Source organism: Neovison vison, chromosome 6, assembly GCF_020171115.1.
Source record: "Neovison vison isolate M4711 chromosome 6, ASM_NN_V1, whole genome shotgun sequence".
NCBI lineage: Eukaryota > Metazoa > Chordata > Mammalia > Carnivora > Mustelidae > Neogale > Neogale vison.
In genome coordinates this window covers 215,244,654-215,269,285 of record NC_058096.1, presented here as the reverse complement: position 1 = coordinate 215,269,285, position 24,632 = coordinate 215,244,654, and the positions used below count along the sequence as shown (strand labels likewise).

The window sequence follows — 24,632 nt, the reverse complement described above, 5'->3', positions numbered from 1 at the left end:
CCTCTGGGGGTTCCCGTCCGCTCCCCAGAGCAGACAATAAGCACCTGAGATTTGTAAAGTGTCTACAGTGCGCCAGGGACCACATTAGTCCATTTATACTCACATGACCCTGTGAGGTTGGTACTTTATACTCTCCATTTTACAGAGGATGAAACTAGCACAGAGAGGTGAAGTGACTTGCCTAAGGTCACACAGCTGGGATGTGGCAAAGCTGGGATTTGAACCTGGTCCCAGAGTGCCTGCTCTCAACCACTCGACAACCCTGAGGCTGGTGGATGTTCATGGGATGGTAACACAAACCTGCCCCCATCCCGTGGAATCATCACACCGTCCTTGGAGGCAGGTAGCATGAGCTCCAATAGACCCATTTCACAGATGGTAACCCTGAGCCCACCACCATGAATACCTCTCTTTCGATGGCAAGGGCCACTACCCTCCCAAACATTGATCCTGCAGCCTTGCTTTGCGTCTCTGGGCAGGCTGAGTTTCTCTGAGCCTCAGTATCTTTATCTATAAAACGGGCACAATTACAAGACCTTCCTTGTAGGGCTGTGGTGAGCATTTATCAAGCAGATTCATGAAATTCTCCTGCATAGAGCTGGCACTACCAAGAGGGCTATTGTTACCATCTTTGGAAATAACTAGCTCCGTAGGTCATCTCTAAATTCTCACTGCTTCTCTGACCTCAATCGTACATGGTTGGGGGACTTGGAGGGAGGTCACAAACTGCCAATCCCTCAAGGGCCTAGACCTACACTAACACTTGAACAGTAGGATACTCTGTACGTGTAAAACACACCAATTCTAAGACCGAGTACAAGACAAAGAAGGTAAAGTAGCTCGTTACTGTTAAAAATGTTGATTACGTGTTGAAATGGTAGCATTTAAGATACAAATAAATAACACTTCGGGTTAAATGCGATTAAAGGGAGAGAGAGAGAGAGACTCCCAAGCGTGCTCCAATCCCTGTGCAGAGCCTGATGCTGGGCTCGATCTCACCACCCTGAGATCATGACCTGAGCCGAAAGCAAGAGTCAGATGCTTAACTGACTAAGCCATCCCGGTGCCCCTCTTTTCTTAAATCACTCCTTCCTCCCTCCTTCTCGCCTTTCTTTCTTTCAATATGGCCACTAGAAAATTTAAAACGACACACGTGGCCCATGTCGCATTTCTTTTGGACAGCGCTGGTCTGGGGAATCATCTGATGCCTCCTTGATTTCCAAGAAAAGGACCCATTGCTTGTCAAATACGGTGGCTTCCTGGCTTCCCTGTGAGAATCTGGGAGGCAGACAGTATCGCTGAACTTCTTGGAGGCCATGTGCCAGGTACCATGGTGTATTATCTCATTTAGCCCTCCTGGCAGTCCCATGCGGGCAGGAACCGCATCTATACCCATTTGGAGAGGAAAAAACTGAGGCCACAGAAGTAGGTTCACTGTCAAGGGTCACTTGGCCAAGGCTGCCGGGACTGGGCCCAGCCAGCCCTGCTCACCTCATTGGCCCCAGGGACATCAGGTGCCCCTCCCGGTGCCGGGGGTGGTGGGGGTCTCACCTTGGACGACGGTGTGGTTGAGAGGGGCCGGGCAGGCTGGGGGGATGTCCACTGTGGTGTGGTCGGGTTTCCTGGCAGTCTTTGCTGAGTTGGTCTGGGTGCTGCTGGGGTTGGTGACGATAAGGCTGTTCTCGGGGGTCTTGGGGGGGCCGGGGTCAGACGGGTCCCCAGGGTTGTTGGGCGTCCGGTGGCTGGCGGCATTCTGGGGGTTGGTGGCCGTGGGCGGGGCTGGCGTGGGTCTGGGTTCGGTGCTGTTCCCGGTCCTGGCGGGGCTCTGGGGCAGACCGGGGTGGCCGAGGCTGTCGTGGGCGCCGGCCGACCCCGCGGTGGCCAGCTTGTTGTTCCTCATGTTGTCGATGTCCTCGGCCAGCGGTGGCTCTTGGCGACCCAGGTCCTGCTGGATTGGCCGGGTGGTCGACAGGTTGGGGCCTGACACGGGGACCCCAGGGCCCTGGTTCTCTCTGCAGAAGGCAGGCCAATGAGAAAGGACCCGTAACTGAGTGAGAATAATAGGACGAATGCTCTAGACCCTGCCTCAGCTTCCACCCTTCAGGGTATACACCTGGACCCAGAGGCCTGGAGCTCCCCAGGCCCTGGCACGAGAGAGGCCTGGCTGACTCCTGCTTGGAGATCATGACCCCATGGAAGAGTAACGCCCCGGCCCCCCAGAATTCAGTGTGGTGCTTCTCCTGCTGTTTCCTTGGGGATGAGGCTACTCCTGTGGGGAGAGACCCGAGGGTAAAAGAACTTTCTGCCAGAGCCTGCCTTCTTCCAAACCAAAGCCCCCTGCTCCACCTCTAGGTCCCCCCCGCCCCGGAGCTCCTGGGTGGGACTGGGGCCCATAGTGTTTTCAGGGGTGGTTAAAACTGATAGGGGGACACCATCTTTTTAGAGATAAAACTGTCTCATGGCTTTACATGCCTGATGTATTTTTGTCCCCTCCCAATATCCCAGCTAGGGAGAGCACACAATACACCCAAATAAGCATAATAAACACGAATAAACCTAATAACAGCAAACACTTCAGTAACAAAGCTCTCAGCGGCTGCTCTAAGTACTCGGCTTATAATAACCCCTTCATCCTCAGCTAGATAACGAGCCCCATTTTCCAGAGGAGAACACTGAAGCTCAGAGAGGTTTAGTCTCTTGCCTAAGGCCACACAGCTGGTAAATGAACGTGATAATTTTTCATGGGGATACAAGCGTGATGGCCAAAGCATTCCAGGCAGAGGGAACAGCCGGTGCAAAGGTCCTGAAACGGGGACAAGCTCATTGAGTTTCAGGACGCTGGTATGGCTGCAGCTGGAGAGTGGGGAAGACAAGGCGGGTAGGAATTTGGTGCCTCAACTACTCAAATAATTAACACCGTGCAGACGGACAGAAGAGTCTTGAGTGTTCGGTGCAACTGGGGAGAAGAGAAAAATGTTAAGGGTCTTGACTGGGCTTTTTCTACCCCATCGCCATTTGGGACATCAGCTCTGGGAGGCAAGTGGTTTACTTCTGTCTTTCTGTTCACAGCTGTGATTCCAGTGCCCAGAATGGGGCCTGGCACACGGCAAATGCGTGGTCACTTTTTGTCAAGTAATAAGTAGATGCCCCCATTTTTCAGATGAGGACACTGAAGCCCTGAACTTCCACGGTCCCAGCCCTCCCATCAGGCCCCGCCTCCTCCCATCTGGACACTCACCCCTAGCTTGCTGGGCACCCCCAGGAGCTGTGGCCCCGGTGAGGGTGGTGGGGGTCTGGGTCCTGACTGGTGCCTGCTGGCTGCATGTCCGTCCTCAGCTGGCTTCGGCTCTGCCTGCCTGTGCCAAGCGGACCTGGCTCCCAGTCAGCTCCCTGAGGGTTTGGACCCCAATTTGCTCTGTTTGCTTTCAGACCCCCCTTTAGACCCTGGGTCCTCAGATGAGGGGTCTTGTCCTTCCCTAGTTCCTGGGCGCTGGCCCCAGCAAAGCCTGTGCCCTGGGAACCCCAGGACATGTGTTGTTTATAATCTCAACGATGTCTCTCCCTGGAGGGCTTTGCAATCTGAAACTTATCTCTCCGGCTCTTCTTAAAGGCAACCCCAATTCTGCTTCCTGTATCCTCTGCTTCTGCTCATAATAGCTCACACGCACTGAGCACCTGCTGTGGGCCAGACATAACATGCCTCTCAGACATACACAGATCTTCTAATCCTAAGAATCACTGGGGAAAGTGGGCAGTGCTATTAGTCCCATTATGCAGGTGAGGAAAACGGAGTCCTGGAGAGGCCAAGGCATAGTAGAACACGATGTCCTCAGGCTGCACACGTTCACTGACCAGCTGGGAGATCAGGTAGGAAGGTAGGCACGAAAACCCACGCCCAGTTTGGAACTCTAAATCCACCTAACACTTCCTTGTCTTAATTTTGCATTTTAACTTGCCAAAGTCCACGGTGTTTTTGGGAAGCGGAAGAGAGACGAGGGATTTTATTTTCAGACTTGTGTCTCTGAGGCTGCACGGGGAGAAGGGCAGGCCCAGCCGGTTTTCTCACTTCTCAGTCATGGGAGTGAGACAGACTGGCCTGGCTTTGAGTCTCAGCAAAGCCCTTCACCAGCTGTGGGGCCCTCTGTAGTTTGATTAACCTCTCTGAGCCCCAAGTCCCTTGTCTTTATATTGGGGATAAAGTAGCAGAGCCTTCCCTATGACCGGGAGGCTAAAGTGGGGATCCTGGAGCTGAGTGGCTGCAAAACCATCGGCAAGTTACTCAACCTTTTTCTTCATCCAACACATGGGCGTGGTAACCTCCTTGGGTCTCTATGAGGCAACTCCCGGGCTGGAACCTGTTGGGATCTGCCCTGCCTCGCTTAGAACCTGCTTGTGACTAGGGATCCTTTAGCCTTCTCAGCATCTCCCTTTTGGAATAGAGCTGTCTACCTTGTGTTCATCCCACCCCTGTATTCTACAGGCAGAGAATTTGTCTTCTAGTTCATGTCCACAGATGGGAGGGGATTTGGCCTCTAAGTGGCTCAGCCCCAGAGTCTCAGCCATACCCAAGTTAGATGATGAGATGTAGGATTTCTGAGCTGATACTGTGAGAGGCCAAGACTTCTGGGGATGTTGGCTTGGGGGGAGGAGCCAGAGGGCAGACTGTAATGGGCGGAATGTTGGCCTCTCAAAAGACACGCCCACCTGGAAACTGTGAAGGTGGCGTTATTTGGAGAAAGGGCCTTTGTAGACATAACTGAGTTAAAGATCGTGGGATGAGGGGCACTTGGGTAGCTCAGGTCATGATCCCAGGGTCCTGGGATCGAGCTCCGAGTTGGGCTCCCTGCTCAGCGGGAAATCTGTTTCTCCCTCTCCGTTTGCCCCTCCCCCACTTGTGCTCTCTCTCCTTCTGTCTCTCAAATAAATAAAAATCTTTTTAAAAAAGGGATCATGAGATGAGGTTATCCTGGATCAGGCTGGCCCCTGAATGCCATGACCAGTCCTTGGAAGTTCTGGAGAGAGGGAGAGAGAGGTTTTGGAAGGTCTTGGAAGAGAAGGAGAGAGGACACGGGGGCCAGGGGGTGGGTCGTGCGGTATGAAGCTGGAGGCCAAATGTGCAGGGATGCATCTGTTGTCCAAGAAGGACCCAGCCTCCAGGACGCCAGCAGCCCTGGGAACCTCGTACGGTGCCCGGAGAGTGAGTGTGCGTCAGCTGTCACGGCAGGAGTAAATCAAGTCTCCACCCGTATTTCCCCAATGTCTCATGCAGCCCACAAATAGGTTCCTATTTCGAATCCACTCCTGGTCCTTTTTGAGAAATTGTCCATGAGAGGAAAATCTGGTTGGGAGTATTTTCTCATTGTTCTTATCAATTTTTTTTGGGGTGGGGGGAGAGATAGCCATCCCTAGCACAAAGCAGGTTTGGGTAAATTACCACTTCAGAGAGAACCTAGATCCTTCGGCCAGCACTAAAGAACAGACAGCTGAGACCTGGTGCATCCGCGGGGATGGCAGCCTCGTGCCCAGGACCAGGAGCCCTTGGCTCCCTCTGCCGGCTTGGTCTACTGAGAAACTGGAGCCAGCTCAACCGCAGTGGCCGCACCTCAGTCTCCAGGAGGCTTCACTGCCAAGCGTCTCCAAGGAGAACTCAAAAGGGGCAGAAAACTTTGAAGTCAGGCCCCTTCCCCCTTCCCTCTTGGGGATGTGCATCAGCTGCCCAGAATAGGCAGCCGGTTGCATAACCCTGTCCCGCCCCACTCTCTCTGCCAGCTAATCACTTCAGCGTCCTTCTGCCAAGGGCTATGGACACCTTTTCCCGGGCATGCACAGGCCCCCGATGCAGCGGAGGATGGTGCCTCCTCCTCTGCTTCCTGGTGCCACTATGTCCTAAGGACCTGTGTGTATTAGTTCATATAATCCCCATAGCCACCACCAATGGACACGGGATTAGGATCAGACCCATTTTACAGATGAGGAAACTGAGGCCAGGAGAAGCAAAGGCCAGATGTCACCCACTCGGAAAGGGTTGTGCTGGACTGCTCTCTGGTCCTACAGATTCTAAGGCAGGATAGACTCTGTGAGGCTCAGGGGTCCAGGATCTCCTTTTGCTCTTTCTGGGGAGTGGGTTTCATCGTGACGGCAGCAGGTGGAACGAGGGCACAGAGAGCCCAGATGCTAATTCCAGGGTGGTGCAGGTCTTGGCAAGAGATGCCTCTGCTCAGCCCCGTCCAGCAGGAGGCACTGCCTGGCTACTGGGGAGCGGCAGCCACTCTGTGACCCGCAGTGTGTTCCTGGGAGTGGGGGAAATCTCCACCTTCGCTCTGATGGCCCTGGGGTGCCACTGGGCTCAGCCACCTGGGGTGGGGGATCTGGGGTCAGTGGCTACAGAACGATATAGAATGAATGACAGAATGTGCTTACGTCCATGTTTCACTGGGATGAGCTTATGAGAGCTACGGGAAGCCATTTAAAGCTGGGGAGGAGAGGGTGTAATCCAGGAAGAGGCAGAGGGAATGGAAAGAGAACCATTATATGTGTATTATCAATGTTCTGGTGAATGAAAAACACAGTGCGGATCTGGGAAAAGGCCAAAGAAATGATAAAAAGGAAAAATGCAGGTGGCAGACCCCTTAGGCAGGGCCACTGGCTTGTCACCATGGAGAACTGAATGTCTTTTTAGTATATTACATTCGTGATTAAAGTTTTCTCTTGGCCAGTTTTGTTTTTTTTTTTTTAAAGCAGATGAATGCCTTGTCTTGGATTTTTTTTTTCTCTAAAAGTGTTTGAATCTTCATGAAGTTCTATTTCCAACAAGCATTAGACCCTTTTCATAAGCCAGGAGAATAATGTCTTCCTGGCCAGGGCTTCCAGTGCGTCCATTAACATGGTAATAGGAGCGGCCCCCTGGTGCAGGTCTGGGGTGGTAGTGGGGAGGTAGTTTCTTCCTCCAAAGGGGAGGGGGAGCAGGGGCCTTCTGTGGGATTTGGGAACACTGCATTCTTATCACACCGCTGCTATCTGCGAGCTGCCCTTGGGAAAATCTCTTCTTCTTTCTGGGCCTCAATTTTCCCATCTGTGAAAGGAAGGGGCTGGAGTGGTCACTCTACAGGCTATGGATATGAAGTTGTTTTTTATGTCTGTTGATGAGAAAAAAGATTTTTTTTTTTTTTTTGGGAGAGGAAGGGAGAGAGGTGGGGCGGGGGCAGAGGGACAGGGTAAGAGAGGATCCAGAGTAGTCTCCGTGCTAAGCACGGAGCCCAGCGTGGGGCTGGATCTCACGACCCCGGGATCATGACATGTCCCCAAACCAAGAGTCGGACACTTAACCGACTGAGCCACCCAGGTGCCTCTACGAGAAAATCTTAACAGTATAAATGATAATAGTAATAGTAATAGCTAATACTTCCTAAATGCTTGCTGTTACCGCCTCTACACATAGTTAACATATGTTGAGTACATAGTAATAATCTTCACCGTGATAATAGCTAACGTTCACTGAGCACTTATTATACGCCAGGCATGATTCAAAGCCTTTTACATATATTAACTCCAGTGAACCTTCCACTTACGCTTGGCAGTAAGACCGCTCCCATACCCACTTTACAGATGAGCCAACAGAGGTGCAGAGATGGGAAGGGACATGCTACAAGTCACACAGCTGGGAGGTGACAGGCAGGAGTGTGACCTCTGGCTCCGGAGTTCTTGCCCTTCACCACTAGACTGTGCTGACATTCCATCCCTGTCACTCAGCCTCCTTCGATCACAGGAGTAATACAGCAACAAGTAATAGTAATACCAGCAGGAGGGAGAAGAACAGCATCGGTGAATCACGGGTCCTTAATCACTGAGTCATGTTCTAAACACTGTGTTCCACCTAAAAATCCTTTCTGTGGCCTCTCCTTGCCCTGGGAGGATTCAAGGTCCTGCTGATCCTTCACTGTTCTTTCCATTTTTTTGTCTGCCACTCTCTCCTCACCTTCCAAACTGCAAACCGGCTTCCTTCTGGTTCACCTCAGGGCCTTTGCACATGCTGTTCTCAGCCCAGAACAGTCTGCTCCCTTCTCAGATAGCTCCTGTTGGGAGCCTGGTCTGGGTAGAGGGGGAGCGGGAGAGAGAATCTCGAGCAGACCTGTCACTGAGCACAGAGCCTGATGTGGAGCTTGATCTCACAACCCAGGGATCATGACCTGAGCCCAAAGCAAGACCGGCTGAGCCACCCAGACACTACTTGTATGTTTTCAATACACACCCTATTTTCCCAGAATGCAGCTACTGGACACACTGAAGGAAGGCTAGACTATTTCACAGGGAACTTCACCAAGAGGTATTCTCCAGTTTGGAAGATCTCATATTGGTGGCAACTCCCTCATGTCACCTGAGTTGCCCACACCACCCAGAGCCAGCCAGCGTTGGCACCTGTCACGCTCATTCGTGGTGCCTCTGCACACAGGGCCCTGTGTCACTTTACTCTGTCCTCTAGACCCTCCTTACTCAAAGTGGGGTTCTTGGACCAGCATCCGTCTCACCTGAGAGTTCCTTAGAAATGCAAAATCTCAGCTGCACCTGAGACCCACTGATTTAGAAACTGTATTTTAATAAGATCCCTGGGGATTCATGTACACATTCAGTTTTGGTAAGTGCTGGCCCAGTGCCCATGTCATATAACAGAGCCACTTAAACACATCATTAAAAAGCCAATATGATCCCCTCGTGGTGATATAAATGAAGACAAACAGGACGTCAGCGAAAATAAGAACAACTTCTGTTTCAACATGGTTGGGCTCCTGTATGTAGAATTACTACAGGACAGTTACAAAATATTAAGAAAACAAAGACGCTTTTGCTACTGGGTAGGGTGCTGGCCCGCAAGGGGCCTCAGAAAGCCTCTGCCTTGCTCTCCTTTCAATTCTGAGGGCCTGGAGGGGCTTTTCAGATCCCTCAGGAATAGCATCAGGTAAAAAGATGGTTGACTCATTAACAGCTAAAAATGGTCTACTTTTACCCGGCACTTACGTGTCAGCTGTTCTTCTTCGGGCCTTTTGCATGAATTATTTCTTTGAATTCCAGCCATGACCCAATTTGATCCCACCATCTCCATTTTACAGATTGAGAAAACTGAGGCCCAGAGATCTTTAGTCACTTGCCCGCGATCACACAGCAAGTACATGGAAGAGCTGAAGAATTTGGGGGTGGGGGGTGGGGGGATTTCTCATAGATTACCCCTGAGATGCACACGGGGGAAACGATGAGCCTGCAGAGGCTGGCCGCCAGAAGGCCTAGTTTCAGGCCCCTTAGAGGCGGTAGAACCCTGGGCCGGCAGCCCAAAGGCCTCTCGGTTCCGCATCTGTGACAATGGGGTGGGCCGAGGAAGACGGAGATGCTCAGCAGGGGCCACTTGGGCTCTGAGCATCATTACCACTACTGTCACCCCCCCAGCCAGCCTCGAGGTCAGAGGTCATCCCCACTTACTTCCTCCTCCGGTGCCTGCGCTCCCTGTCCTCCCTCCGCGCATCCGCCTCGTACGCAGCCGGAGGGCCGTGCCGGTGCCGCCGCCTCCGCTCGCCGCCGCCGTCGGGCCCCTCGCCATCGCCCTCGCCGCCCCGGACCGGCCGGCTGCCCTCGCGGTGCCGGGACCTCCGCTCGGCCTTGTCCTCCGCGCCCTCCTCGCCTGGCCTGCGGTGGGCGCGGTGGCGTCGCGGCTCCCCGTCGGCGCCCGTGCGGGGCGAGCTGCTCCGGCTCTCCCGGCTGCCGCCCTGACGGTGCACGTGCCTGCGGTGGGGGTCCCCGACCTTGGCCCGCTCGGCCTCGCCCTCCCAGAAGCCCGGCTGCTCCAGGCTGCCCTCCCGGGCGTGGTGGTCCGACTCGCGGCCGTAAGGCCCCTCCCGGCTCAGCTCGGCCTCCTGGCTGCCCGCCCAGGCCCTGCGGGGGTCCAGGCCCACCGAGCCGCTGGGGTCCCGGGCCCGGTCGTGGTAGCGGGCCTGTTTCCTGAGGAAGTCCTCGGCTCGCTGCTGGCCGAGGCGCTGGTCCACCGTGGGCTCGGCGGCCCGGCTCTTGTTGGTGTTGTTGTTACGGTTCTCCTGGGGATCGACCACCAGCGGCCGGTCCAGGTGGGTCTTCATGTCCGGCCGCAGGTGCCGGGCGTAGGAGGCCTTCCAGCGCTCATCAGGGTCCATCTCGTTGTACAGGGCCTCCCGGCTGGCCAGCAGGTTCTGCTTCCGCATCTCACTGGTCCGCTGCTCCCACACCGACTTGGCGGGCTTCTGGTTCTTCTGTTGCTCCTTCCTGCAAGGGGAGGGAGCGGGGCTTAGAGCACCGCTGGCACTGTGGCCTCCTCCAGCTGCTCCCACTAACGGAAGTCACAGCCCAGGGGGCATCTCAGCCCATGTGGTCTTGGCCCGAGGCACTTCGAAGCTCAGAAGGGTATCTTGGCCTGGCTTGGTTATCTCCGCCCAACCAGCCTGTGCAGAAAACTCAACTTGGCTGGACATCCTGGCCTAGCAAGTGCCTTAGCCCAGGTGGGTGTCTCCATTCAGCAAGGGGTCTTGGTGTGACTGCATATTTTGTCTAATGGGGGCTCTCAGCCCAGATGGGCGACCCTGTTGTCCCCTCTACTCTTTTCAAATTGTAGCACATGACCCCCTGGGGGTGTAGCCTTGACATTAAAAATATTTTAACTTCTGAGACAGCCAATCAAAAGGACATTGGCCTGGAGCAGATTCTGGAATTGCCCACGGGGTCTGCAGGAGCCTTCGGTTCTGGGTTATGGGAGGTCTGGGTGGTCCCAGGGAGAGCCGGGTTGGGTACTTGGAAGTCTGGGGGACAGCACCTCTTTACCTGCAGCTGCCGATTTACCCACAGGGCCCCTGCTGGACTGCTGGCCAGGCCAGAGCGCAGCCTGAAGATTACAGACTCTTCCAGGGTTTCTGTGTGCACTGATAGGTTTATACAGACCATCCACAGACCGTCCTCCAAAACTCACTGGTCTGATTATTTGCTTTCCTAGGCTCCCCTTTCAGAGCCACTTCCTTCCGCTTTGGCCAAGAAAGCCCCCTTCCCACCATCACGTGATGCGCCACCCCACAGTGTGTAAAGTCCCTGGGACATCCGACATAGGCACTGTTCGGAGTATCGGGGTCAACAAATCTCCCTTTAATAGAGACACCTCAACTCCCACCGCCTCACCACCTCTGCTTCACCAGCAGACTCTGTCCTCTCTGCCTTCATGATCTGTCTGGAATTTGGCTACATCCATCACCCTAATCCAGTTCAACTATCTGTTTTGCAGGGACCAATGTAGTCTTCAACCTGGTCCCCTAACTTCTACCTTGTTCCCCACAGTCTGTTTCCCTGAGAGCTGCCAGAGGGCGTCTGTGAGCTCCCAAGTTAGGTCCTGGCCTTCCTGTGCTCAAGAACGGTCTATAGTTTCCCCCTGACTCAGTGCAAACGTCTGAGGCCTGCCCATTACCCACAAGGCCCTGCACGATGTTTGCCACCTGTCTTCACTTCCTCCCACTCTCTTCCCTCCCTCCCTCTATTTCAGTCACCATGGCCCCCTTCATGTTCCCTAAACACAACAGGCACTTTTCCTGCCTCAGGGCCTTTGTATATGCTGTTCCTGCTGCCTGGTATGCTCTTCCCTCACCTCCTTCCACCTTCTCAGGGAGGCCTGCCCTGACAACTTTATTTAAAAGTCCACCTCTCTCCAGCTCTAGCAGAACCTCTACCCCTTAACCTCTTGTTAATGCTGTCTCCCCAACAGCTAGAACAGGGCTTGGCACAAAGGAGGTGCTTATTAACTATTCATCAAGTAAAAGGGTATGGGAGAGCAGAAGTCCCTCATTCTAAAGCTCAACCCTGTTGGGGACTGCTCCCTGACCCCACATCATGGATGGGGAGGGGGTATGGGCTGAGGAGCCTGGAGAGCGTTTTGGACTTGGGGGCACTTACACAGCTATGGACATGTTGGCTGCCGACAGGGGACTCACTTCCGCCACCTCCTTGGCTTTCTGTAGAGCAAGTTTCTGGTTGGCTGCTTCTTCTTCTTCTTGCTCATCCTAAAAGACACACGGAGTCCCTCTTCACAAAACAGGAACTAGGCCTTGAGGCCTCCCCTCAGACCCTACGGCTAATGAGCAGCAACACATGGAATATTTAGAAGCAGGTGTGGCCTGGGGGTTGACCCACCAGAGCTGAGGCCCACAGATAGGAATAGAGCCCAATGTTGGTCAAGGGCACGGCCACCCCCTTGATGGGCAGCCTTGACATCCAGCTCGTTATTAACCCTATTTTGGCACACAGCCAGGAGAAAACAAAAGGAAAAAAGACCTCCTTTCCTTCCCCACAACGGGGATTTCTCTGCGCCCTGTCTCAATGAGCCAGAAATTAAGGCAGAGATTTTCCTCTCGTTTTACCTTCTGGGTTGTGCTCTCTGAACCAAGACTTTTCAAAAACACTGACTAGCCCCCACGTGCAGAAAATCCCCCCCTGGAGTCCCATGGCCCATCCCATGCACTGTCGACAGCCTCCAGAAGGGGAATCAGGAGAGGAGCTTATGTTCTCAGCCGGTTAGGTTCAGAGAGGAGGAGGATGGGGGAAGAGGTTTTAAAAATACATACAGAAAAAGATGTTTTGGGGCTTTAAATCCTTCTTCAGCCTTCATGCAGGGCCTCATTCGTAAAACAGAAAAGCCAACAAAGAAAAAGCAAAGAAAAAGCAACGAGAAAGAAATGGCCAGAGATGAACCCACCCGTAAGAAGAGCCATGCTGACAGCAGGACGCCTCTCCCCCTGTGCGGGGATCTCTGGGGCAAGCAGCAACCTTACCACCTGGGAAGTGGTCAGATCAGGACACTCTGCCAGTGACAACACGGAGGTGGGACCCGGCCGGCCACCCCTTCTCATAAGACCTCCCTTCCTCCTCGGCACCTCACTCAGCATTTCTCAGAGCCCAGTCCCTGGACCACCCGCCTTAGTGGCACTGCAAATGCAGACTCCCAGGCCCCCGGGGGAGCCCGGACTGGGCCCTGGAATCTGCATCTTCAACAAGCGCCTGGGGTGAGTATCAAGCATGGGTCAGGTTAAAGCAGCCGTGAATGTGGCAAAGAACGCAACTTCTAGACCCACCTGGCTTCAGACCCCAGCTCCTCTGCTTACTGTTGATGTCAGGCAAGTTGCCTCTCCTCTCCAGGCCTCACCAGCCTCACCTAAGATTTCTCCTCTCCCCGACTTTCCCTCCCTCCCTCATCTCCCCAGCACTTCTCCCCATCTGACAAATTTCTTTCTTGTCTGTCTCTCCCACTGGAATATAAGCCCCAGTGAGGGTGGGGATTTCTGCCTCTTCTGTTCACTGCCACGTATTTGGCTCCTAGAACAGGCCATGCTCACAGTAGGTGCTCGATAAATGCTTTTGGATGAATGACACAGTCTGTAAACTTGCTTCTTGGGGTTTCTGTGAAGATTCAATGAGATGAAACACCCCAGGGGCGTAGCAGGGTACCTGCCTCGTATGAAAGACCCAAGAAATGCTTGTAGAATAAATGAAGGAAACACTGTGGGTCTGGAAGAGAATGTCCGTTCTCCACAGACGGTCTTGCCTCTCTTGCTCCCCTGCTCCCAGCCTCCCGACGCACCCCCTCCCCGAGACAACCTCTGAGGATAGGCTCCTGGAACCTGGATGAGCACAAGGTCCAATCAGCCCCTGCAGCCAGCCAGCACCATGGTGACCAGGCCCGGGGCCGTGTGCTTGGGGTAGCAAAGACTTCCGTTCCCCCCCCAATTTGGAGCGGGGCCCGGGAAACTCTCTCTCCCTCCTGCCAGGGCCAACAGATGGAGGGTTTGGCAGCGTCCACTCAATTCGGTTCAACACCTCGAGGCTCGGGAGATGGGGCCGTGAAGCGGAGGGATGCCCTAGGCCTGGCCCTCCTGGGCAGACAGGAAGGCTCTGCACATGTTCTCTTAATGGGATGGGGCTGTTTCCCAACACCCTCCTCTCAAATTGCAAAAATAGGTGCCTGGCTTCCTTTGCGCAATGCACAACCTGTATAACCATTCCCCACGGCCCTGCTCATGGGCTATCCCAGGGCGGTGAGCTGTGTGACTGAAAGTTATGTTGCTTCCTCTATGCCTAGCTGAGCTGGACCCGAGTACCAGGGAAGTGTGAAGCTACTCGAAGGGGGCATCTGCCAGAAAGTTTTGCCCAGGGCAATTCAACATTACTGATAGGAGTGAAAACTGGACTTCTCGCATGGATGGCTCTCAGCCCCGTCTCCGAAAATTGTCTCCTGACTTCATTTTCCTCTGTTCTTCCCTCATTTCTGCTCCTTGAGGGCATCACATCTCTCCTTTCTCAGCTCCTAGTTATGCGGCAAGGTCACTGAACCCCTCTGGACCTCAGCTTTCCCATCTGTGAAATGGGAAGCAGAGTAAATCCCCATCTCTCACTGTGGTTGTTACTTTGTATCTTTTCCTGCTCAGCTGGGGCTCCAGCTAAAGCCAGCAGAGCCTGTAGTAGAAAACTGGGGTTCTAGAGCTTGCCAGGCCTGGATTCCCAGCCTTCCTTTTACCAGCTCTGTCCAGTGAAAGCTCTAGGGCCAGATCGTGCCTCGTGACTAACACAGGCTTCCTTTATTGAGCACTTACTGTATAGCAAGAACCGGGTTGAGTGCCTGACATGCGTTGTGTGATGCTATAAATAGTACCTGTTATTATCCTACCACCTGGGGCCAGTGACTTTGCCTTTCTGAGCCTCAGTTTCCCCTTCTGCAAAAGGGAGATGGCAGCAATGCCCGACACTGTAAGCATCAATTAATTCTTTACTCCAGTCACTTGGAGGCAAAGTCTGGCCAGCTCCCAAGCTCCCAGGTTCAGGCATTGAGCCTCAGGACCCTACGCAGGTTCTAGTCCATCTGTCCCATCCTTTCAGCTCTAGGGTGGTGACAGTGCCTGCTAGCCGGGGGGCTACACCATTCCTTGGAGGTCCCTTGATGCCGCCCACTCCCTCTAAGGGGCACTCCAGTGGACTCTGCCATCTGTTTCCTGTGGCAGACCCGCTGCCTTACCGCCTTCCACCTCCTCTGCTGTGGAATGCGCTTGGTGAGGGACAGTCTGTTTCGGGGAGAGGGTGGGCCTTCTCCCTGGCCCAGTGCATCCAGGGCGAAAGCTCTAACCCTGTCCACAGCCCCCACGCCCAGCCCAGTCCTGATCTGCCACGAGCGGGTGGTAACTTTGCCACAGGGAGAAATGTTCTCCCACCAACTCCACCTTGGTGAGCTCCTGGGCGTTGGCCAAATTGTCCACCGCGATGGCTAAGAACACATTCAGGAGGGTGTCTGCAGGCGCTGGAGTCAGGGAAAGCACCGCCACTGGGACCCTGGCCACTCGGAACCTCTCGGGTAACTACCCCCCACCCCAGCACCCTCTGCATCCCGCCCACCTGCTCCACCAGCCGCCCAGGCCTGCCCCACCTCCCCCACGGAGGATACAGTTCCCGAAGAGCGTCAGCACGATGAAGTAGATGGAGAACACCATGCCGCCCTGCACACCCCCCTGAGACTTGATACCGTCATACATGACCTCATTCCAGTCTTCGCCCGTCAGGATCTGAAAGGGGACGGAGAAACACACAGCCAGCTCCTCTCAGCCACGGGCCGTGCGGAGATGAAGCTGGGGGGCTGGAACCTGCCTGCGGTGGCTCTCCCTGGGCCCTCGTCTTGGGTGGGTGGGGGGTCCCCATCTCATTTGTGAGTGGGAAGGGCCATCCCTGTCCTGAGGGCCCTCTGCCCGGCTTCTAGGAAAAGGTGACCTTGGGGGAGCCACAAATCTTTCTGCAACTCTGTCTTCCCTGGTGCGATACGGGGATTTGTTATAGATGGGAGCTGTGCCCCTTAAATGCACTGCTTGAAGCTCTCAGCCCTGATGGGACAGTATTTGGGGATGGGGTAGGTGAGGTCACACGCTGGTGGGTCTCTCGGGATGGGATCGGCGCTGTTCTTTCTAAGAATAGACACCAGAGAACACGCTCTGTCTCTCTGTGCCAGATAAGGAGGTGACCGTCTATAAACCAGGAAGAGAGTCCTACCCAGGAACAGACCCCGTGAGCGCCCTGGTCACGCACTTGCAGCCTCCCAAGCTCTGTCACTTAAACCACATTGTCACTGGTCCTTCCAGACTGCTGGGCCTGGGGGCAGGGCGGGAGCCAGTGACCAGAGGACACATGAGGTACAGGGATGAAGGAACTAAGATAAGTTACCCAGATGCTTATGGGATGCATTGAGGGGACAGCCATGCTCATTGGGAAAAAAAAGAAAAATCCCGCTTCCCTCCTTTATAATATTTTCATTAGGATAAAGTAAATGTGAAAGAACTCCAAAAATGTCAATCCGTTAATGCAGGCTTCTCAGCCTCGGTGCTCCTGACATTTGGGGCTGGGTCACTCTCTGCGGTGGGGCTGTCCTGTGTACGGTGGGGAGCTGAGCCACGGCCCTGGCCTGCAGCATCCCTCCCCCAGAGCTGTGACACCCAGTAGTGCTTCCAGAACTTCCAAGTGTCCCTGGAGGACAGAATCCCTCTTGGACAAGAAGCCCTGTGCTAAAAATACATGGGTGGTGATTACAGCTGCTAACAGTCATGCATATGGGGGCTCAGAACTTCATGGACGGTTGCCCTTTCCAACCCTGGTCTAGGGGGTCTCATTTAGAAATTACCCTCCCAGAAGTGGGGGACAGTGAAGTCATACTTTCCATATACTCTCTGTCCCCCCTCACCCCAAAGAGGCAGAAACTACCAGAAAGGCTCTGGAGGTCCCAGCCAGGATAGTCCCAGATGTCAGGGCATATGTCCACGTCGTGCAGAAGTTGGTTTGGGGAGACCACTCAAAGGTCTATTTGCCTTAAAATATGGGATCAAGATGTCTTCCAATCTGAGGAGGATGGGCCTATTGCTACCCCCTGTCTTTTACTTCCTCTATTCTGATGCTTTGACAAGGGAGGCCGTGGCTTGCTGACCTTGGAGGGAATTAGGGCTGGCTAATTCCTACAAATAGTAATCAACTTGCTAGCTAGCACACTTTTCAAATGCAAACCAATCAATCCAGAGCCTGTACTCCCAACCACTTTCTCCAGAGGCTCTTACACTTGGAGCCCAAAATCCCCTGCCCTAGGCACTCAGGGCGGGTACCAGCCACCCCAAGCAAGACGGCCCTGATGCCCAGAGCCCACTGAGATCATTCAAACTAGCCAATTCTGAATCTGCTTAGCCTGCCTCACCCATCCCTCTTGCAGGAACCACAGTCAAAGCCTTGGGTTCGTGTTCCCTCTCCCTTTGCTTCCTGACCCACCCTGGGGCTTCCCGGTGTGGCCCTGTGTGGCAAGCATGTACTCCCTCTCTTGGGTTCTGCAAGTATAACAAACTGTCCAATGGCAGTGGTCCATTGATGTTGGCCTCACCATATCTGAATTAATGATAAAACCTGTATTTTAAAATAGAGGGGCAAGGCAAAGCAGAGAAAGAGGGTTTTAAGGAAGCCCCTTGTATACTGAATGGGAGTGTTAATCTTTTGACACCAGGGGCATCTCCCGTGGGGCTGGGTGAAGACCGTACCTGAAACACTGTCATTATTGCTGCTGGAAAAGTGTCGAAGTTGGTAGGAGGAGTCCCCTCATCAAAATTAAACCTGCAGGGAGGACACACGCATTTCACATTGGCCCCACCCTGGGTGCTCTGAGGGCTTGGCTCAGCATCCTGTCTCCAGGGCAACATCTCCAGCATCTCTGTTCTCCAGAAGGACCCCCTGACTGGTACCCGGGGCCCCTGACTGGTACCCTGGGGTGAGTGCATTGGACATCCAGGCCATGCGGAGGGTGGTCTGAGGGATGGAGGTGAGCCTGAGTCTCTGGATGCTTCGGACCTGGGTCTGGGGACACTTGACCTGAGGCAAGCAGAATTCGGGGAATCTGCTCAGCACTTACTGGCCGCCAAAGAGTTGCATTCCCAAAAGGGCGAAGACAACGATGAACAGGAAAAGGAGGAACAACAGGCTGATGATAGATTTCATGGAGTTGAGAAGAGAGACGACCAGGTTCCTGAGAGATGCCCAGTACCTGCCAACAGCGGCCAGGTGGGGGAGGGGCGGTGAGGACAGGAGAGCTGAGCCCACTTCCCACCACGCTGGAGGGGGCTCCAGCCCTGGTCCCCATCCCCACCCCTGCTGGGATGCCAGGGAGCTTCAAGGACTTACTTTGTGACTTTGAAAATACGCAATAACCTGAGGGCTCGTAACACGCTGATTCCAAAGGATGTGCCGGGTTTTATGACGGCCCAGATGACCTCAAAGATGCTCCCGATGATAACCTAGAACAGAGAACCTGGTCTTGTGTCCAGGGACCTTGAAAACATGCCCTGGCTCTAAAGCTTGCAGGAATCCAACCAAGCTAGCCCCTGGATGGAAACGGGGGAGGGTCTCAGACTCCTCTCTTCCCTTTCTTGAAGTTGATTAATCGGTCACGCCGAGCAAAGAATTCCTGAAATGCACAACTGCAAAGTGAAGATCCATGTAACTTCCATCTCCATTAAGAAATAGGACATGTCAACACCCCAGAAGCCTCGAGAGACCCCTAGAGATAACCACCACCCTGAATTTTGTAATAACCATTTCCTAGCATCTTTAAAAAATGGAAGTGAAATTCACATAAGACAAAACTCACCATCTGAAGCACACAACTCAGTGGCATTTAGCACATTCACAGAGTAATGTGACCTTCACTTCTCTCCAGTTACCAAAATATTTTCATCGCTTCCAAAAGGGAGTCCAACCCCATGAGCACTGCCCCCATCCCTCCACCGCCCCAGTAACCACTAATCTGCTTCCGGTCTCAATGGATTTGCCTGTTCTGGACATTTCATTTAAATGGAATTATGCAGTATGTGACCTTTTGGGTCTGGATTCTTTCACTTAGCATAATGTTTCCGAGGTCCTTGCCTTTTTAAAGTTTTCAAGCATCATCCCTACCCAATACACTTTAATTTTATCCATTTGAACTCCCATGGGCAGAAACATGCTGTGCGGACTGATTTTTGTCAGGGTCTGCCTCCTTTTGTGCAATACCATGCAGGTGAAATTCACCCAGCTGTTGGGTGTGACTGTTGCTGGTTGTCTCTCATCCCCGTGGAGAATTCCACTATATGGCTAAGTCACAACTTGTTTATTTATCCGTGCTACTGTAAAGGGATGTTGCATTATTCGGTTTGGGACTGTTACAAACACAGCCACACAGCTCATTCTTGTGAGTTGCTCTTGCATGAACCCCTAGAATCGCCAAGTCTCCCCTGCAAAGGAAGGTCTGCACACCTCCCTCCCACTGTCAGTTGGCTAAATATTTTGGGAGCTCTGCATCTCCACCAATATTTGGGATTGCCCTCTCATTCCTTCTGCATTCAGCTGAGTCTCTCGCATCCAGGGATGACCCCTATCATTCCCTTTCAGATGTCCCCAGGCCTCAGCCATGCTAGGTAAGAGCTGCAGAAATGAATTCCTTACCAACCAGAGCACTTACCCCACAGTCAAAGCAGTTGAAGGAAGAGTGGAAGTAAGGCCGCGTCCCAAGCCCGTACATTTTTATAAACATTTCGGACATAAAGAGTCCTAAGAAAATGAATTCTGCATAGTCTAGAAAGGAGTGGGGGGAAACAGAGAGGAGGTTAGGTTTGTGGGGTGGGGGTGGTTCCCCGTGGCTTTGACTTTCCTGTTAATAGCTATCCTGTCCTGCTCTGGCCTGGGAGGCAGGGACAGAGGACAGTTGTTGGTGGCCTCAGCCAAAGATTATGCAAGGCTTCCTTTCCATGGGGCTCAGTTTCTCCTCTGTTAAAGGGGAGGAACAACAATTGCCCACCCCCCACCCTCCAACCCACCATGGCCTGACCAATCTTAAAAAGGAGTGAGGAAAAGTTCTGTGGCTTTCCACCTTGTAGTTTTTGCCCTGGTTCAGTGATAATGGCTGGACATGGGACATGGCCAAGGACCTAGGTTTTGTGATGGCTGGTGGGTTCCTGGGTGCTTACCATGTTTTTAAAACTAATGAACTAACAAACTAACTGACTAACTAATAACAATGGTCCCAGGATGCTAGTGTGTCATAATCTAAGAACGATGATCAATCCACTTTTATATTCCTGAGCTTGAAAGGAAAAATAGAAATAGAAATCATAGTGGTGTCCTTTTAGTAATCCTTGTCGGGGATTTAGCTGGAGATTCAAGGGCAGCCCATCTAAGGTACAGCTTTTCTACCAACTTGGAAAACCCATCTGAGGTCCCCTGGAAAAATCCTGTCTTACTGATGTCTAAAAGTCTTGAACAAGATAAAGCATTCTTGTTCTTGGTTGAGAAGGCATAATGGTGTAAATGCCCTGGGGAGAGGTAACATAAGGGTAATTTGTTTGTTCCAGCAAAGACATGGCTAATTTCAGGACCCTTTCTCAGAGAGCTTTCTTGGTAGGGTGGGAAGATGAGTCATCAGGAAGGGTATGGATACTCACCCAGTGGATGGGAAGGGGGGATATGGCAGGGTCTGAGGGGAAGAAAACATATAAAAAGGAAGCTGGAGGACCCAAACTTCCAAGAATGTCAATTTTGGTCACATAACCAATTCTGTTTGAAAGTCAAGGGTATTTATTATACCATTCTTTTAAGAGATGGTTTGAACTGTCAAGGTCCTTCATACTCATTCCTGATTGAAACTTCCCCTTAGTTTTTTGGACTCAAGGGAGCTCCTAGGATCTGAAGGAAATCAGGGTCTCTAGGATCATCAGGCCAAAATACCAGTGAGGGAAATCGGTCTACAACATCTGGTGTATTCTAAGAACCACCAGAAACAACTCTGGGAGTACTTAAGAGTTTCTGAGGTGCTTGCTTCCCAGTTACCACGGAAACCTGATATCTGGCAATGCACAAGACCTGAGAGAATTGTCTATAGCACTGGTGGGTCTGGAAGAACTTTCAGGGCCGTCAACTCCAATTTCCAGATGAGAAATTCAAGACCCCAAGAAACTACCACACTTCACTGATTCCAAGACAAACACTTTTGTTCAGTTTGACATCTGTGAATTCAGGGTATATCTTAAAATTGACATGTCCCAGTTTAAGATGGTAGCACTGCTTTATTTCTTAGTGGCAAATAAAAGAAAAGGGTGCTTTATAACTGAAGATGCTTTCAACTGATGGATGATGGGAGTGACTTGTCCGGGGTCACATGATGAGTTAGGAGCAGTGCAGACACTGAGAATCCAGGTGACCTTGTGACCAGGGAAGTGGGATCTGTCATCAGACACAACTTGGATTCTAGGTTCAAATCCTGGCTTTGTCACTTACTAGCTGTGTGACCCTGGGCAAGTTACTTAACCTCTCTGTGTCTCAGTTGTCTCAACTGGGGATAATTAGAGGACCATTACAGACACAGAGTCCCAGGGCAGGAAGTCCCAACCCCCTGCTCCTGAACCAGGACAGACAGAGCAAAGTGATTAGTGTGGAGAATATAGGAGATTAAAAATAGACTACAGAGGAGGTTAAGACAAGAAGTAAAGAGCCCTCATTTGTAAGACTCCAGGGGGACCAAAGCAATTACTAAGGTTGGAACTAGGTCAGGGCTCTCAGAAGGAGAGCTGGTCTCTGGGGGGTGTCCTGGGGGGTCAACAAATGTGACTGAGAACAAGAAAGGTTACAAGGAAACAATGACCTGGACCAGGCTTCCGGGCCTCTCTAGCCTGAAGACTAGACTACCTCCAGTGGCTGTCTGGGTGAATTCCAAATCAGGTCAGAAGGGGAAAGAAGCCACAGACCTAAGTTCACAAACATGCGGGAGGAGAGTAGCCAGCAGGCAAAAAGGTTTAGGGAAATCTTTTCTTAGGGTTCAGAAGTCAGAGCCAGGGCATGGACTTGCCTTCCTCACTGCCCAGACACTATTCTTATTGATTCCTCAGAACTCTTTGTTTTTTAAATCCTAGTCAGAAGTCTCCCTACCTTTCACTGCTTCTCCTCACCCCCACCTGGCCATTGACTTTGATACTGTCTTATGCTAACTCCTGGAATCTGGGAATAGGCCCAGTGGGGCAAAGCCTTCCTTAGGGGTCCTTGTACCCACTGAAGGAGAAAGATGCCCCCACACTTGTTGGAGGAGATCTTCTAGAAATGAATTCTAGGTTTAAGGAAGTCAAAAAGGGCAAGAGAGGAAAGGGGGGAAAGGCAGAAGGTTTGAAAGAAGAGGAGAGAAGCCGGGAGTGTCAGAAATGAGTAGAGAGAATGGGGACAACATAAGGGCCACTCTTTGTCCCTAAAGCATCCCCATCTCTCAACCACAAATTACTTATTTTAACATCCTCAGAAATATGCCTATTAATTAGGTGTGTGTTTCTGTCTCTATCTGGTTGTCCTGTGGTCTCAACCCTTTTCTTTCTCTCTTCCAATGCCCCTCTCACCCCTATGGCTCTCTCCTAAAAAAAGCACCACTGTAGGATTTGGTGGCCCGAATTGCAGCTACCAGCCCCCAGGCCCAAAGAAGTTGGGCTCTGATATTGTGGTAGCAGTTACAGACACATCCAATTGAAAGGACAGATTCAACATGAGCCAAGGAAGGAACACACGCCACGGGAGGAGGACAAGGGGAAAAGGTATAAGGAAGGGATTAGGGAGCGGGCGGGGGCAGGGCCGGGTGGTACTCACAGAGGAAGTCGGAGAGCCACTCGGGCTGGTTGTAGTGAACAATAGCAACACAGAGCGTGTTGAGGGCTACCAGACTGAGCACAGTCCAGTAGAAGGCCTGAGTTTTGACCATGCGGCGGATGTAGAAACGCATCCTCCTCTCTTTTTTGTGAAAAAAAGTCGAGTTCTCCAGCTTGGCACTTTTAATGCTGGCTCGGGCGAAGGGAGACCCTGCCAAGGAAAGGATGGAGAATGTCAGGGTGTTCCTGTGGAGGAAATTAACTGATGTGCGGCCCAGGCACAGAATCTGGCCAGGGGATCCATTAGCCTCCCCAGTGAGCACTCTGGCCCAAGGGAATGATCATGACCCAGGGCTTAGCTTTCCAGAGATGGAGCTAACAGGAAGGCGGAAATACCCAATGAGCGCTCTGGATGTCAGGGGTAGGCAGAGGGCTCTTCACTGATGGAGTCAACTTTCTGTGTCTCCTTCTCCTGGTCACATCTGATGATTCTGGGGATCATACCACAAGGGGGGATGAGGAACGAGCTCAGGACCCTCAGTGCAGAGGCAAGCAGCAGAGCTTCAAGCTTGGGAGGCCTCCCGGAAGAGGTGTGAATCAGACCCTAGTTTTCATGGACACCTCACTTTAGGCATGATCACTGAGGAATGAGCCTCCAAGGGATCTGCCTGCATATACTTTTACTTGTGGAACATCTCCTATGTGCCAGACTCTCTTCTAGGTGTTCCAGATACACTAGTTAACAGACAGAGCCCTGGCTTTCTGGGTCCCATCTCCATTTGGGGAGAGAGACAGCAAATACAATAAAAAGTAAATTAGTAGTGTGAGGGAAGTTATAAAATACTTTGGGGGAAAAAGAAACAGTAGTGTAACGGGATGGGGAACCCCAGGAAGGGCTATGGGGCAATCTGCCATATTAAGTCAAGCGGTCAAGGTGAAGGTGTTGACCTAAATCATCTCAGTAATGTAGGAAGAGTTAACAGGTCTTGAGGAAGAAATATGCCTCCTGGCATATTTGGGGGGTGGCATCTGGAAGCCAGTATGGCTGGAGTGGAGTGGTTGAGGGGGAGAGAAGGAGGTGGTGAGGACAGGAAGAGGACAGTGTGGAACAAGCACTGCATTATGGGCTGTGCCGAGAACTTGGGCTTTTGCTCTGAATGAGATGAGGACCACAGAGGTCTGAGCAAAGGAGGGACGGGACCTGACTCAGGTGCTCACAAGCACCCCTGGGCAGCCATGGGGGGAACAGACTGTGGAAGGCCAGGGCAGGAACAGAGAGGAGGCGACAGCCCTGGTCCAGGCCAGCAATGACGCCACTTGGCTCCAAGGTGGCAGAGAAAGCAGAAGAGTGGGCAGATTAGGGATGTGCTACTTAACGGAGATGTCAACGCGCACTGCGGGATCAAGGGTGGATGTGAGAGAAAGGGAAGAGCCAAGGTTTTGGGTCTCAGCCCCTGGAGGGACACAGCTGCCGTCCGGTGAGTGTGGACGGGTTTGTGGGGCGGTTCGGAGCTCGGTTTTGGATGAATTGATTTAATCTTCTAAACAATTTCTTCTTGAAAACCTTCAGTGGCACTCATTTGTTTGTTTATTGTGCTATGGCTCCTTCACTCCTTCCTCTGTTCACAGCTTGTTCACTGACCCACGTATCCATTAGCTGATGTGTCCAGTTACACGTTCGTCCACGTGGCTTGTGCACCAACCCCATCCCACCGGGCAGGCAAGGGACACGGCAGACATCTCGCAGGATGCCACTTCCTTCCTGGTCACCAAATTCTCCTCAGCAGCAGCGGGCCAGGCATGGTGGCTGGACCCCTCTCTCATGTCTATCACCCGCCTGACCTCACAGGCATTGAGAACCCCAGGGTGGCTTTTCAAGGGCCTTCCCACTTGCGACATTTCTGGCCCCGGTCTCTGCAGCTCCTGAAG

At 52.6% G+C, this 24,632-nt stretch overlaps 1 protein-coding gene across 1 annotated transcript in view; it reads right to left on the bottom strand.

Moving 5' to 3' along the window:
* The window catches only part of CACNA1A (calcium voltage-gated channel subunit alpha1 A), a 214,159-nt gene that overhangs the window by 64,038 nt on the left and 125,489 nt on the right, over positions 1 to 24,632 (bottom strand). The window contains exons 12-21 of the mRNA XM_044254073.1: positions 22,705 to 22,914; positions 19,547 to 19,659; positions 18,232 to 18,344; positions 17,963 to 18,094; positions 17,595 to 17,667; positions 15,479 to 15,596; positions 15,258 to 15,325; positions 11,947 to 12,053; positions 9,469 to 10,281; positions 1,552 to 2,012 (exon numbers count right to left, since the gene is read on the bottom strand). Of these exons, the coding sequence (XP_044110008.1) occupies positions 1,552 to 2,012; positions 9,469 to 10,281; positions 11,947 to 12,053; positions 15,258 to 15,325; positions 15,479 to 15,596; positions 17,595 to 17,667; positions 17,963 to 18,094; positions 18,232 to 18,344; positions 19,547 to 19,659; positions 22,705 to 22,914 (2,208 nt within the window). The remainder of the gene's footprint in view (positions 1 to 1,551; positions 2,013 to 9,468; positions 10,282 to 11,946; positions 12,054 to 15,257; positions 15,326 to 15,478; positions 15,597 to 17,594; positions 17,668 to 17,962; positions 18,095 to 18,231; positions 18,345 to 19,546; positions 19,660 to 22,704; positions 22,915 to 24,632) is intronic.